Genomic DNA, 15,967 nt, shown 5'->3' on the forward strand with positions numbered 1-15,967 from the left:
TCAATCTGTGAAACAAAAGCAACATTCATACAGAAATTATTCATATTTCTAGTGATTACCCCTTTTGAAATATCACCAATGATGTTGTCTAGAGATAGTCCTCTTGGTGACTTCCAGCATTTTTCAAGATCTTCAGATTGAGAAGGTGGATTCTCATTTAAATACATCTCATCAAGGGCCTCCTGAATATATTCTTCATCACCTGTAATTTGCTTATTTGACTCAAGAGGATTCACCTCAAGGTCTACAACTTCATCAAAGACAACATGCATGGATTCTTCAACATTCAAAGTTCTTCGATTAAAGACTCTATATGCTTTACTAGTAAGAGAATATCCTAGAAATATTGCCTCATCAGCTTTAGAATCAAATTTTCCTAAATTTTCTTTTCCATTATTTAAAACAAAACATGTGCATCCAAAAATTTTAAGATGAGCAATATTTGGCTTTCTACCTTTAAATAATTCATAAGGAGTAATTTTTAAAATAGGCCTAATAAGCATTCTATTTAAAACATAACATGGAGTACTCACAGCATCAGCCCAGAAATATTTAGGAACATTATATTCATTTAGCATTGTTCTAGCTAGTTCCTCTAAGGATCTATTTTTCCTCTCTACAACTACATTCTGTTAAGGTGTCCTAGGTGCAGAGAAATTATGCAAAATTCCATTTTTATCACAAAATTTTTCAAATGACTCATTTTGAAATTCCCCACCATGATCACTTCTTATAATCTTAATTTTCAAATCTTTTTCATTTTGAACTAATTTTGCAAATTTTTTAAATGTTTTAAAGGCTTCACTTTTTAAGGTAAGAAAGAAGGTCCAAGTAAACCTAGAGTAGTCATCCACAATAACAAGAGCATAATAATTTCCTCCATAACTCTTAATCCTAGAGGGACCAAATAAATCCATATGCAAAAACTCTAAAGGCTTTGAAGTAGATAAAATATTTTTTGAATGAAAGGATGATCTTACTTGTTTTCCTTTTTGACAAGCAACACATATTTTATCTTTTTCAAATTTTATTTTTGGTAAACCAATTACTAAATCCTTAGAAATAAACTTATTCAACTGTTTCATGTGAATATGAGCAGCCCTTTTATGCCACAACCAAGGATTTTCTTCTTTTGCAACGAGACATGTTATATCACTAGATGATGCATAATCAAGATAAATTAAATAGATATTTTTGTGTCTCATACCTTTCAGAGCAATTTCCTTAGAATCCTTTTGGTGGATAGTGCAGTAATCACTTTCAAAGATAACTTTGAGACCTTTGTCACATAGTTGACTAATACTAAGGAGATTGTGCTTCAGTCCTTCTACAAGTAGCACATCCTTGATCTCCAAGGTATCCCCTCCACCAACATCTCCAATTCCAATTATTTTCCCTTTGTTGTTATCTCCATATGTAACAAATCCTTGATCCTTTCTTTTGAGATTCTTGATCTTCCTTTTATCACCCGTCATGTGTCTTGAGCATCCACTGTTAAGGTACCACATTGATTTTCTGGCTTTGGAAGTTAACTACAAAATAAGAAAAAATAATTTCTTTAGGTTCCCATTAACTTTATTGGGTCCTTGGGGTTAGAGAGATATAAGAATTATCTAGCAATAGGCATCCAAGTATACTTCCCATTTGGAACATCATAATGTTTAATATTGCATTTATTTGATGTATGCCCCTTTTTCATGCAATAAAAACAAGTAGCTAAACAATTATTTTTATAGTGAGCAGTTCCTTTTTCTACCCACACTCTACGAGTCCTTTTAATTTTATTTTTAGGAACATATTTGTTTCTACTTAGATTCTTCTTCTCAAAAACATGTTTTTCAAAAGATTTATTTTCTAAAGCATCTTTAAGTTGTTTTTCTAAAATCATTAACTCAAACATATAGCTTTTGCAAGATTCACATTCAACTGCCTCAATTTCTCTATTTTCTAAACTTAAGATTTTATTTTTCAAAACATTTTCTTGTTCAAGAGATTTTTCAAGATTGTCTTGTAACTCTTTAAAATCCTTTTTTAATTTTTTGTGAGCAATATCTAGTTTACTGGATTTAGCAAGCAATTCTTGAAAAACATCATAAAGAGAATCATAATCATTTTCATTGTCAGAGGAGCTTACCTCACTATCAGAGTGATCACTATTGGCCATTAAGCAAAAGTTTGCTTCTTCCTCATCGGATCCTTCAGAGTTGGATGAACTTGAGACATTATCTTCCCACGCTATGTATGCCTTTTTCTTATAATATTTCTTGCTTTTCTTTTCATCACTCCTTTTTGAATTTGGGCAGTCTGCTTTTACATGACCAGTTTCTCCACATCCATAGCATTTAAAGTTTGAGGAGCTTCCTTGATTCTTCTTCTTATTACTCTTGAATTGATTTCTTCCTTTGGACTTCATGAACTTTGTGAACTTCTTTATCATGAGACTGAGATTCTCATCATCATCAGAATCTTCTTCCTCTTTTTGCTTCTTGCCTTTGACAACCTCAGTTTTGAATGCAATATTCTTCTTTCTTCCTTGATCTTCTTCATCATTCAGTTTTCCCAGCTCAAGCTCGTGCTCTCTCAGTTTTCCAAACAGAGCCGCCATGGTCATTGTTGCAAGATTTTGTGACTCCGTGATAGCCGTCACCTTTGGCTGCCAAGTCCTATTCAAAGATTTAAGAATTTTTATGTTAAGTTCATCAGTATCAAAGGTTTTACCTAGCCCATTGAGATGGTTGACAATGTAAGTGAACCGCTTCTGCACATCGTATATGGTTTCTCCCTGCTGCATTCGAAACATCTCATATTCTTGTATCAAGGAGGTCTTTCTAGCCCGTTTGACATCGTTAGTTCCTTCATGAGTCACTCGAAGGATTTCCCACATCTCGCGTGTACTGGTGCAGACAGAAATTCTGTAGAACTCATCAAGAGTTAGAGCAGATGATATAATGTTTCTGGCTTTAACATCATATTGAGCTCGCCTATTTTCATCAGCAGTCCATTGAGCAAAAGGCTTTGGTTCCTGCACTTCATTAACAACGTTAACAAGCACAAATGGTCCATTCAAAACAGCATCCCAAATACCCCTATCAACTGATTCTAAAAATATTTGCATTCTGACTTTCCAGAAAGGATAGTTTTCACCCGTGAAAAGTGGAGGTCTATTGATAGACGCACCTTCAGCAAATGTTTGGTTTGACCCTACCATTTTCGAAGAATTTGAATAACTATCAAAGCAAGTTCTGATACCAATTGTTGGTATCGCGCAACGGAATGACTAAACAATGGTCAAAAATCAAGAGGGGGTGAATTGGATTTTAAAAAAACTTGACAGGTTTTAAAATTTTTCTCAAAATTTAATTAATTAACTTAAAATAATAGTTACTTTAAATGCAAGTGCAGATAAATAAGGAGTTTAAGGGAAGAAGATGCATACTGATATTTATACTGGTTCGGATCAAAAGATCCTACGTCCAGTTGTTAATCTCTTAAACAAGGAGATTAACTCAATCACTATAATAATCAAATTACAACAGATTATATAAGAGTAAAGATTAGAAAACACCTTTCTTGAACAACCACAAGAGATGAACAAAACTCCCCCTGAATCTCACAGAGGATAACCAGCTTTCCTAGCAACAGCACAACACTCAATCTTCTAAGAACTCACTTAGAAAAAGTTATCACTCACTCACACTAGATTTTCAAATCTTTCTTTAAGAATCTCACAGAGCAACACTTTGCAGTCACAGCCAAAAAACTCTGAATCTTAAAAAGGTATTTTTGAAGTTGAACTGCAGTTCCTTAAATAGAGTTTTCGAAAATTAGGTTAAAAATTAAATCGTTATGTTCCAACTGCCAAGGATAATCGATTATCACTAAGGATAATCGATTATTCCAGTAGGTTTTTGAAAATTAGGTTAAAAACTGAATCGTTAAGTTCCAACTGCCAAGGATAATCGATTATCACTAAGGATAATCGATTATTCCAGTAAGTTTCCTGAAAAGCAAATTTTGAACAGGATAATCGATTATTTCAGGAGATAATCGATTATTCTAGTAGGTTTTCGAACAATACAAGTTCTGTACAGATAATCGATTATCAATAGTGATAATCGATTATCAATAGTGATAATCGATTATCACTGTATTTTTTCTAAAAATAAGAAACCTTCTAGAGAGACGAATGCAATGTTGCTGATTCTAAGTTTAATTAAACTATTCTACAATACACTTATTTTATTTTACAAGATAACATTTGCATAATTAAACACTTTGTCTTCATTAGTGCTTGATCATTATTCAAAATCACTAGACTTCCTTCTTTTTGTTAACATCTAATTAATTATTTAGAGACCAATCTAGAAACCAATTCCTTTAGAAACCAAAACCTAAGTAGCTAATGTTAGTGACCAATTTAGAGACCAATTCATAATAGAAATTGTTTTAGTTACCAATTTAGAGACCAATTATACTTTTTTGAAACTAATTTAGTTATCAATAATTTGTAGTTTATAAATTAGTATCTAAATTGGTCACTATAATGATTAATTATTTATTATCACTAAATTTGGTCATTATTTAAGTTTTTTCTTGTATTTATTCAACTAAATAATAAAGCTCCAATTCTTTTTGGAACTCTTAAACATCGGAATTAAAAATTGTTGAGTGACATTTGGTTGGGGAGTGCAATTTTTTACCAGATCCCATTTCATTGGCCGGTTTTTTGTAATTATTTTGAATTTTCCACTATATTGATTTCATTGAGCGACAATTCAACATTTAAAATAACTATCAAATATCAATTCAACATTTAAAACAATTGTCTAATATTAATTTCACATTCCTAACAAACATAAAACATTATACTTTATTTAATACATAAACTAATCATCTACGACAAATTCAAATTCAACCAAATTTCACTTTTCAATAACTTTCAAAATTTGTTTAACATTTCACATGTAATCAAAATTCATCAAAAGTTAAAACCCAAATAACCTAATCACAGAAAATTTAAAATATGGTTAAATTATTTCTTTGGTCCCCATGTTCGTAGCAAAATATCAATTTGGTCCCTCAATTTTTTTTATCTCAATTTGGTCCCTATTTTGGGAAATTTGATGCAATCAAGTTCTTTCCGTTAGTGGTGTAGTAACATTGTTAAATGGGGTGTCACGTGTCAATTTCTGGATTTTTTATTTATTTTTTTTATTTTTTTTTTTGAATTTTTTTTTTATTTTTTTATAAAAATATTTGTATAACATTTATATGAAAGTTAATTTTTGTTTCAATTTGGAAGGGGACGAAATTGCACAATTTTTACAAAAATTGGGACTAAATTAATTGAGACAAAAATTAAAATACAGGAACTAAATTGAGAATGAGAAAATGACACCTGGCATAATTGTGACACATGGCACTATCATAGCCACGTGGCATGATATCAGCTTGACACGTGACAAATTTTTAATTTTTTTTTAAAATTTTAAAAAAATAAATAAATAATATAAAAAAATTCGAAAAATAAATAAAAAGTTCAAAAAATCCATAAACAAACACGTGGCACCCCATTTCATTTCCTCAATTTTTAACCTAAAGAACGTAGGTCTATGAGAGCATGAGAAAAGAAGAGTGTCAAGAAAAAGTTATTCAAATTGGAATTTTCCAAACTTAATAATCCAAAACCTTATATTTTAAATTAAAACTCAATTTACTATAAAATTGTTATTTCTCCTTATAAACATCATCATGAATGCAGACTTTAGAAAGAGAATGCAAAATATGGAACTTACTTAGTGATGAGATCATGGACCAAGAAAGACTAATTTATTATTAAGAAGTGGACTTTAGGTTTAAGCCAACCTCACGAAAGTTTGTTAGGTGAGGTTTGAACCTACTTATATACTATGAATCTGCCTAATTTCTAGACGTTGGTGGATGGTCCGATAGCGATCCAAAAGTGGGTGGATAATAAACCCAACAAACAACAAATTTTACTAGTATAGACTCTAAACCATGTATCTGATACCATGTTAAAAAGTGAATTTTAGGCCTAACTCGAACTTACAAAGCCAATTTTTAAGGCCAAGTTTGCACCTTTCTTTTTAAAGCCTAATAGATGCATAATTATAATAAATAAGAATAACGTCATAAGTTTCAAAAAATATCTCAAACTCCCCCCTTAAGTTGGTAAGTGTTTTCCATTCGCAACTTGGATATAATTCTTTCAAAATTATTGTAGTGCAGTCCTTTGGTAGCTTTATATGCAAGTTGTCCTTGAGAAGAAATAAAGTGTGCAAATCATGTCATTGTCAAGCTTTTCTTTAATAAAATGTCTATCTAGTTCAGTATGTTTGGTTTTATCATGTTGGACTGGATTATAGGCCATGCTAATTACATATTTGTTATGACAATATAGCTTCACAAGTCCATCATATTTTATCTTCAAGTCTTCTAGGATAATTTTCAGCCACAATAGCTCACATATCCCTTGAGCCATTGCTCAAAATTCTGCTTCAACAATGGACCTGATTACCACACTTTGTTTTTTACTCTTCCAAGTTACCAAGTTCCCACTAAGTAAAGCGCAATAACTACTAGTCGATTTTCTATCAACAATTGAACTTGCATAATCAGCATCAGTATATGCTTTAAGACTAATATTCTTGTTTCTTATGAACAAAATTCCTCAACTTTACATTTGGATCAACAAGTGTGTTTGATGGTTTGTAGGCCATTTGACTTATTCTAGCAACAAATAAGTAATATACTTATGTTGAGATATAAAAATCCATTTCTTGGAGTGAGCAACTTCAATTCTTAGGAAATCTTTCAATTTCCCAAGGTCTTAATTTCAAATTCTCTGGCCAGACATTGACTCAATCTTTTTTATTCATGTTCATCATTACTAGTCACAATAATATCATACACGTAGACAAACAAAAAGGTTACTCCCCCTAAATCAGAATGTTGAAAACTTACATGCTTTAAAATGTTCCCTATCTACTCAATTGATATGTGTTGCAGTTAGATTTTGAAAGGGGTGAAGATGAGATGAAACGAGGGAGGAAAATGGTTGTGTGAAGGCTCACAAGAATGAAATAAAAAGATGGGGATGATGTTTATATTCTCTCTCCTCTTCCTTTTTGTTTCATACATACATGATAGAGATAAATTATAAATATTTTTTAAGTGTAAAGTATATGTATCATTACAAGAAAATACTCATATAATGACCAATTTTAGTGACAAAATAATCAGCCACTATAGTGACCAATTTAAATATCAATTTATAACCTAAAAATTATTGGTAACTAAAATAGTTTCTAAATTGTTCTCTAAATTGGTCATTATAGTGAATTAGTCTCTAAATTTGTCGCTAACATTAACTATATAGGTTTTGGCTACCAAAGGAATTGGTGTCTAGAGACCAATTTAGAAGTCAATTCATTTGATAACAAAAACATTGGTAGCTAATGTTAATGACAACTTTAGAGACCAATTCACTATAGTGACTAATTTAGAGACAAATTTAGAAACCATTTTAGTTACCAATAATTTTTAGTTTATAAATTGGTATCTAAATTGGTTACTATAGTGACTCATTTTTTTCACTAAAAAAATTTGTCACTATTTAAGAATTTTCTTATAGTGTTTTGTTCTAATTCATTTAGTTTCTTCTTCTTTTTCTTTTTTTTTCTTTTAAGTTACTTATAGTAGGGGTAGTGGAACTAGTTGTTCTATTATCTTTTTCCATTATGAAGTCCAATTTGAATTATCACTATATGACTTTTTCTTTAGAGTTATGTTATCTTAAACTAATTTTTAATTTTAATTTTTCATATATGATTAAATGACTTAGATATTTAGGCTTTATGTTTTTTATAAGCAAACAATTCTCAATTAATATTATTCTTTTTGGTGACAAAATTAAGAATCCCAAAAATAAAAACATGTTACATTTTAAACACACATGTAATGTGCGAGTCAAGTAAAAAATGTTGAAATTAATCCTATTTAAGGAAGGATAGGTTACAATTCTATGTAAAATCATAGTCTATACTCAGGGTGTTTGAGTATAGGCTACAATTCAATCAAAGAACCATATATTATACTCTCACTATCTGAGTATAGGCTAGGTTCCCTCAGTGAATTATAGCCTATACTTATAAACCCAAAATATAGGTTATGTTTTTATTTGAACTATGGCCTATACTTTATTAGTTATTTAAAATATATCAGAATGTTTTTGTAGGTTATGTTTTTCATATGTTTGTAGCATATACTACATACTTAATTGATATATTTGGACTAGTGACATTTAAGTGAACATAGAAATAATGTCTTTAAAAAAATTGAAAAGAACAAAAGAAATGAAAATGATTCTCTACCAACATTTGTTATGAACACATATAAGAACAATATTGCTAGTACACCCACTTAAATATGAAAGAGTAAATTATAAGAAAATGGATAATAATGAATTATATAAATGAGTTAATCCAAAGTTTCATTAATTTAATTAGTTAAACCTATATAGATAAAATTATTACAATTGTAATTAACTACATGAAAGAATAACAAAGTCCAATAAACTAATAAAAAAATTATTTAATAATAGATAGAAGTTAATATTTGGATGATAGATATTTACATCTCAATCAGACATTGTTAGATGATCCATCGGATGAAGAGGAGACATCATAAAATTCAGCATTTTCAAAATATGTATTATTAGAAAATTAAAATGAAATAAATCAGCACTTTCTAGTATCTTATTATGATAATTTACACTTCTATGGTGAACATTCAAAGTTATAAATTGGTCGATAGAAGCTTAAGCTTATCTCCAAAGTATAAATATTTTACACACCCACATGAATAATCACATTAAAAGTATATATGCCAACCTAATTTAAATCAGTACTACTTAATCTACTTTCCAAAGTGTAAGGTCAGATTTCTTGCTTCATCTGCATAGCAAACAGGTATAAAGAAGTTATTGTCTTTTTCATTTGACTCATCATAAGTTTTTGTTGAATGTGATGATCTACAAGCACTTGGCATCATTTTGCCTTTGTAAGCCCTACAAATATAGGTCTCAAAATTTCTGTAGTCCTGCATCACACAAGAAAAGTCAAAACAATTTCGCCATAATTCAATATTCAGTTGTGTTCTACAATCTTCAGTTTGACATCACTCACAAACCTCTTGGAGCGCTTGGTTATTGACAACCACCCATGGAACAAATTTATGGGGTGGTTTAAGCTCAGATGTTTCTTTTCCATACTTCAAGTGAATCTGTTTGGTAGACACATAAGGTTGTTTGCATATAATTTGATATATGAAATTATATTCTTCTATCATAAAATATTAGTTATTAATATACTAAATTTAGGATTAAATATATTTTTAATCTCTAAATTTGGACAACAAAATTAGAATTCGTCTATGTTTCAAACTTTGATACAATTTAGATCTCAAACTTTAAAAATGAATAAATAGTTCTTCCAACTCAACTATGTGAATTTTTTTTTACGTGTTAAATGACATTTTAAGCTAGTGTTGAGTTGTTTACATCATTTGACACGTTCCAGTTCAAATGTCAATCTGAAACATTATTTAACACGTAAAAAAATTGATGTTGTTGGATTAAAAAGACTATATCTATTTATTTTTTAAGTTTTGGAGCCAAAATGTGTTGAAATTTGGAACAAAGATAAATTCCAATCTCGTGTCCAAGTTAAAGAACTAAATATATTTAACTCTTAAATTTATTGATTTTACTAATAACGTATATTAATTATAGAAGACATAAATGAAGAGTGAAATAAGAGAGTAAAAATAACTAACAGTTTTCCCATTTCCAGTTGTGTAACAATCAATAGGTGATGTGCCCAAACCAGTCATTTGGAAGCAGTTCATCCATTGCCTGTGTCTCCCTTCTAAACTCAAGCGCTCCAAACACTCAACAAATTTGAAATGCTGCACCTGCATGAACCGTAATTATGTGTTAATTAACTTATTAAAGTCAACAAATCTGAAATCTTACATTCTGCATGCATGAAAATGTGATGCATGAAAATGTGATGCATGACTACTTAAGGTTAGTATGATGACTTTTTTTTTCTAAGTTTTTTAAAATCATTTTTAGCAACTTTAAAGATATCATTTGTCATTCTGTATAAATAAATGGAAATTTCATTTTATAAATCGATTTTATAATTTGTAAGATTGAGTTGGAGTTAAACTAAATTTTTTAAGAAACTAAAAGTTAAAAGATAAATTAAATAAAGTTTATAAAATTGTTATATAGGAACTCTACCACGTCAGGATAGATTGTAATAGTGCAGGCCTCAATTGTGTTTAGGAAGCATTCATCCTCTCCATGCTGCAATAATTAAGAGAAAAATAAAATAAAATTAATGATGGTAAAAATAAATTATAAAACAAAATGAAATAGAAAATGATTTTATTAAAAAAATACATATTTCATATGGTGATGAAACATATATTTCATCATTTTTAATTCTTTTTATTATAGCTTGAAGATATTTGTATACTTGGGTCAACGTTACTTTTTTTTTACAAAATGAAACAATTTTTTTTAAAATTAATCATGAATGGTGTAAGTCGTGTCTCTCTCTCTCTCCAAACATTCCTTTCTTTTATTTTCAATTTCTTTCTAATCGTTTTCAAAATCTAATTGCACCACGGTAAAATTGAAAAGGTAAGAATCATTTTGAACCGATCAAATTTTAAAATAGAGTAAGTTTCTTTTTCTCTATAAAATCACTCATTTCTAGTTTTTGTGTTATTTCTAGTGGGATAGTTGAGAGAAGTGATTCTTTCATCTTAATCTATCTTATACTAAACTTTTGTCTTTTTTTGATAACATATTCTAGGTCTCTAGTTGTGAGTGGTAGTGCTTATAAAGCTAAGGGAATTTAGCTTTGAAGGATAGCTAGAAGAATTATAATTCTAGAGAGCACCAGAAGTTCCACTTGTTGGGCGAGTCAGAGCTCGTTGGGCGAGCTTAATAAAACAAGCTTCTAGGGGCCTATTTGTTGGGCAAGTTTATTTTGAGAAATCAATAAAGCATAGGGTGGTTGAGCAAGGGTTAAGTTCGCTAGTTGAATGTGTGGGATTTTAGCTCTAGTGCCGAATTTATTGGGCAAGACACCTTTTCGTTGGACGAGTTTACCTCCAGGGGTGTCTCGTTGAGTGAAAAGGGGACTCGTATAGTGAGTCTATGATGGTTGAGTGTTATGTGATGATTGAAAATATGAGGTTTCAAAGGTGATTATAATATTGATTTAATGAAATATGGTTTTGAATGTTGGAACATAGTGAATACATGGAAGGATGATGATTTTGTGGTGATAGTGAATGTTATGTTGTATAGAAATTGGTTTTTTGTACCACACAACTATTGGGTTAACTGTTTTATATTTTATGTATGGACATGTGATATGAATTTGTTGTATGAATGAGAAGGGGTGAATGCGATTCAAATGGTGAAGGTGATGATTTCATGCTTATAGGAGGATTGTGTTTGAACATTTTGGTTTATTTATGAATTGTATGAATGTGGTTAATTCTAAGAAGAATTGTTACATTGTCTAGTGTTAGGGTATGTATTGAGTAAGAGCCTAGATAGTGAAGTCATCCTAACTCTACTAAACTCATAAACTCATATAAAGAATGAAGTTTAGGTAGTGAGAGTTGAACAAGGTTCATATAGCAGGATTTGGTGTAGGAAAACACATTTCTGGCTAAGCTATAGTGAACTAACCCTATCATGAGTGATTTTTAGACCAAGCAGAACCAAGACTAGTCGTTACAGTGCTTTATAAAGTTACATGACAAGGGCATTACTTCATGAGCATTCAATTCAATACATGTCATTTTGAAAATTGAGTCTAGAATGCATTTGTGTTTATGAATTGTTATTGTATGATATGATTATGAGTCTTTCAAATTTCCGCATTGGTAAGTGTGTGAGCATATAACTTGTTAATATTTCACTAGCTTACCCTTATGTTTTTGTTGTGGTGCTTTTATCCTTCCTGCAATGATTGTATGTTATACGTGACTAGAAGATAATGTAGGGGGAGAGATGAGCAACGGTGAGACGGGTGAGGGTTGAATAGTGAGTAATTGTCACTTAGGTATAGTAGGGTGGTACTACTTAACCGTTGTACTACAAATGGAATATAAGGATTTTGTTTGCCCTTTCTTTTTCTTTTGGTAGCCTTTTCTTTTTATTTGAATATTAAATAGTTTTAAAAGGTGCAAAGAGAAAAAAATGGAGCAAATAAAAAGTCTCATATAATTTATCATTCTTAAATTAAAAATAAAGGATAGTTTCTTTTATGCCAAAAAAAAAACGTTTCATTTTGTCCTTTTTTAATTATGCAATATACAAGTAATTTACCCTTGACAAAATTTGCATGAACATTGAACTTGCACTAAGCTATTTTGTTTTTCACTCTCAAGTTTCCTCTTTAACCTCCATCGGGATGCATAAAAGGAAAAAATTCTCTCAGTGCCACCTTTTGATATTGTCACCCTTTCTTGTCAATAGAGATGACAACAAGTCGGGTCAGGCACGAATAGTACATACTGCTACCCAACCTGCAAAACAAAATACTCACTACCCACCTATTTGTCCATTGGGTACTCGCTTAAAAAATACCCATGACTTTTTTTTAAAACCCGCGGGTACCGGTGTATACCAGTATACCTGCGAATATTTAAAAAATATATATTTTATAAATTTTTTAAATAAAATTTAAATATAATTATATAAATATAAATAACTAAATTAAATATAAATTAAATTTTAATTTTAATTAAATTTAACCTAACAAAATATAAATTAAATTTTAATTTTAATTTTTGGTGGGTAACGGATACTAGTGAGTACAGGTAGTATGATATCTGCACCTGACCCGTTTATAAACGAGTATTAAATTTCTTGCTATATTTCTACTTTAAAATGAGAAATTCAGAAGGAATTTTCAAAAAAAAACTACTTTTAGAAGAAGAGAAAAAGAATAATAGAAGAACTGTAGGATAATCGCAAAAGAACATAGTAGAAGAACCATAGAATAATCGCAGAAGAAGAAAAAACAAAGAAGAACAGAAAAATAACCATATAAGAAAGACAACCGCAAAAGAAGAAGAAACAAAGAAGAATAGAAGAATAACCCTATAAGAAGGATAACCAAAGAAGAAAAATAATAAGAGGAGAATGAGGAAGGGGAGGAGGAGAAGTGGAGAGAAGCATAACCAAAGCAAGACCAAAGAAGAGGAAGAACGAAAGAAGAAGAAAAAAAAAGTAAAGAAGAAGAAGAAGAAGGACAAAAAAGAGAAGAAGAATCATATAACAATATTTACCAATAGATTTTACAAACAAAATTTATCAACGAGTATTTTACCAAGGAATTTTTTATTGTTGGTAGGCCCTTAATAATTTTAACTTATCGACGACAAAAAATTCATCAGTAATTACTGACAAATATTTACGGATAGATAATTACCAACAAATATTTACAGATAAATAATTACTAATTGATTTATGTTCGTCGATAATTATTGATAATTTTTTTATCTCTCAATAAAATTTATCGACGAATATTTTACTAAAAACATTTGGTCGTCGATATATCATCTATAATTTTGATTTATCAATGAATTTAATTTATCGATAATTCTTATTTTTTGTAGAGTTTGATAAAAAAAATTATATTCATTAGAAATAAAATCAAATTATAAATATATATAAACCTCATTTTGTAAAATTCAACTTTTGAAAAATTAAATTAAACTTAAATTCACTTAATAAAACCTATATTCTTTTTATCTCAATATTAAATAATATATTCAAGAAAATGAAATATAAATTTTAAAAATATAAAAATATAAAACACTTAAAAAAAATAGATATGGAAAGGAGGAAGGAGACAAGAGAGATGACATCCAAAAATAAGGTTATTTCCCCATTGAGACCTAACTCCTTTCTTTTTACCTTATCCCTAAAGGTTGATAATTGTGGTTGTTGAAGTATTGAATTCGGGCACGGAATCACTTGGGCAAATTAAGGGGCAAGAATTTATTAGGATGACAGTGCCTTTAAATTACGTTTTAGGGATCCCAGAAATTGACCCATAACTCTTACAACTTTCTTTCAATATCATAACTTCTACTTCTGCTTTCAGATTTCTTCTGGAACCACTTTGTGCATAATCATGCAAAGAGTTCAAATGAGGAGCTCATATAGTAAAATGACAAGTAAAAATCAATATAAAAAAAAAAAGGTTGTTCATCAGAATGTAGAGAATTAATTAAAATTCAAAGGAATTAGATATTTTCTATAAATTACAATTAATTTATGTATAAAGGAAAAAAAATTAAAAGAAATTGACATATTAACTTATTCATAAAAAATGTATCTTAAAAATTCTAATAAAGAAAAAGTTTATCCAAACTTCTTCTAAATGAAGAATAAAATTTGATTCCAACTCCAACTACTTAGATAATATTCTCATTCAGAAAACTTAGAACACTCACAATCCTCCTAATGAAAGTTTGCATTAATAATAACTACAAACTATCAGAAAAAAAAAACTTAAATTTTAATTAAAAATAACAACAAAACATACTAAAAATTAAGTTAGATTTTTCCCTTTAAAATAATTAGGTTTAGATAGAAAAAAAATCAACAATATGAAAAGAAAAGTGGAAGAAATTTTACCTGACAAACGACAGAACCATCGGGTGCAATCCAAGCATTTCCCCAAGGGACCAATCTGAGGTTGACTATGGAGATAAGATCCGTTTGGAAGAGCCTCACAAGACGATTCACAATGAAATCAGCACAATAGGGACACAAGCTCTCATAGTAGAGTGACACAGTTACCTTCTCATTTGGGGCAGAAGAAGAAGAAGATGAAGAAGATGATGGTGGCACCAAGAGCAAGAGCAGAAGAAAAAGAGAAAGGAGGAGGAAGCAACAGAAGAAGAATGAGCGAGGAAAAGAACGAAGAGAAGGAGCCATTTTCATGTGTTGTGTTTCTTAAGAATCAAAGGGTTTTGTTTAGTAGTAGTTGTTGTGCTGTCTTTGTGTTCTTTTGTGTTGTTGTGTTGTGTGATTCATAGGTTGTGGAAGAAAGGTATCTTCTTCCCTCTCTTGTCTCATCTGTTTCCTGCAAAGTGCTTTTCTTTTCATCTGTAAATTTATTATCAAAACATTATCATCTTAGTTTCCAATTTTATTATGTTTAGAATAAAATATTGTTTAAAAGTTTTAAATTTGATTTTAGTATCTTCAGAAAAATCTATTTAGAACTTATATACATTATCAGAAAAACACACATATCTTCTATCAATTTTAATTTGAAATTTTTTTCATATTACAAGTTTTTGTTATAAAAATTAATTTACAAGAAATTACTATTAAATTTTTTGAGAAATATATTTTACAAATAAGTTTTTCACACAAAAAATTACAAAAAATACTTGCAAATTTTATAATTATATAAAAAGTAATTATTCACAAAAATATTTATTTATCAATTAAAAATTTTATAAAAAATAACAAAAAATATTTTTTAATACAAAATTTTATAATAAATTCGTAAGAAAAATATCATAAAATATAAAATATTCTATTTATTTCTTCAAAATGTTCGATAAAAATGATAGTTTTTTTATATTCAAAATAGTTTAGGTAAAAAAAATAATTTTTATATTCAAAATAGTTTAGATAAAAAAAGTTTTCTTTTATCTTATAAAAATTGTTTACATAAAGTTTTATAGAATAAAGAAAAGTGACTTAAATAATATTGGAGATATCAGAAGCAATACGTTTTAAAATTAGGAAGACTAAAAATACAGAAAAGTATATGTTAAAGAAACTAAAAAATTATTTTATTGCTTAAATCCATTTTTTATTCTTGTA

General features: G+C 29.3%; 2 protein-coding genes across 3 annotated transcripts; both read right to left on the reverse strand.

Annotated features, from left to right (window-relative positions):
* Positions 1–3,208, reverse strand: LOC146882479 (uncharacterized). Its single transcript, XM_085667422.1, has 6 exons — positions 3,122–3,208; positions 2,284–3,022; positions 2,135–2,196; positions 1,208–1,532; positions 77–337; positions 1–5 (listed from the first exon to the last, which is right to left on the reverse strand). The coding sequence occupies exons 1-6, from the start codon at positions 3,206–3,208 to the stop codon at positions 1–3; spliced, it is 1,479 nt and encodes a 492-aa protein (XP_085523548.1).
* Positions 3,209–8,733: 5,525 nt separating this feature from the next.
* On the reverse strand, positions 8,734–15,214 carry LOC114167326 (gamma-interferon-responsive lysosomal thiol protein-like). Of its 2 annotated transcripts, XM_028052384.2 has the most exons (5): positions 14,762–15,211; positions 10,328–10,393; positions 9,856–9,993; positions 9,211–9,303; positions 8,734–9,120 (listed from the first exon to the last, which is right to left on the reverse strand). In XM_028052384.2, exons 1-5 carry the CDS (start codon positions 15,068–15,070, stop codon positions 8,938–8,940), a joined length of 789 nt encoding a protein of 262 aa, XP_027908185.2. In that variant the 5' UTR covers positions 15,071–15,211; the 3' UTR covers positions 8,734–8,937. The 2 variants fall into 2 exon arrangements, with proteins under 2 accessions (XP_027908185.2, XP_027908186.2); XM_028052385.2 differs by lacking the exon at positions 10,328–10,393 and having other exon boundaries at positions 14,762–15,214.
* Positions 15,215–15,967: the final 753 nt, after the last annotated feature.

Source organism: Vigna unguiculata, chromosome 10 (genome assembly GCF_037176805.1).
Source record: "Vigna unguiculata cultivar grain cowpea cultivar isolate G323 ecotype 2 chromosome 10, ASM3717680v1, whole genome shotgun sequence".
Classification (NCBI taxonomy): domain Eukaryota; kingdom Viridiplantae; phylum Streptophyta; class Magnoliopsida; order Fabales; family Fabaceae; genus Vigna; species Vigna unguiculata.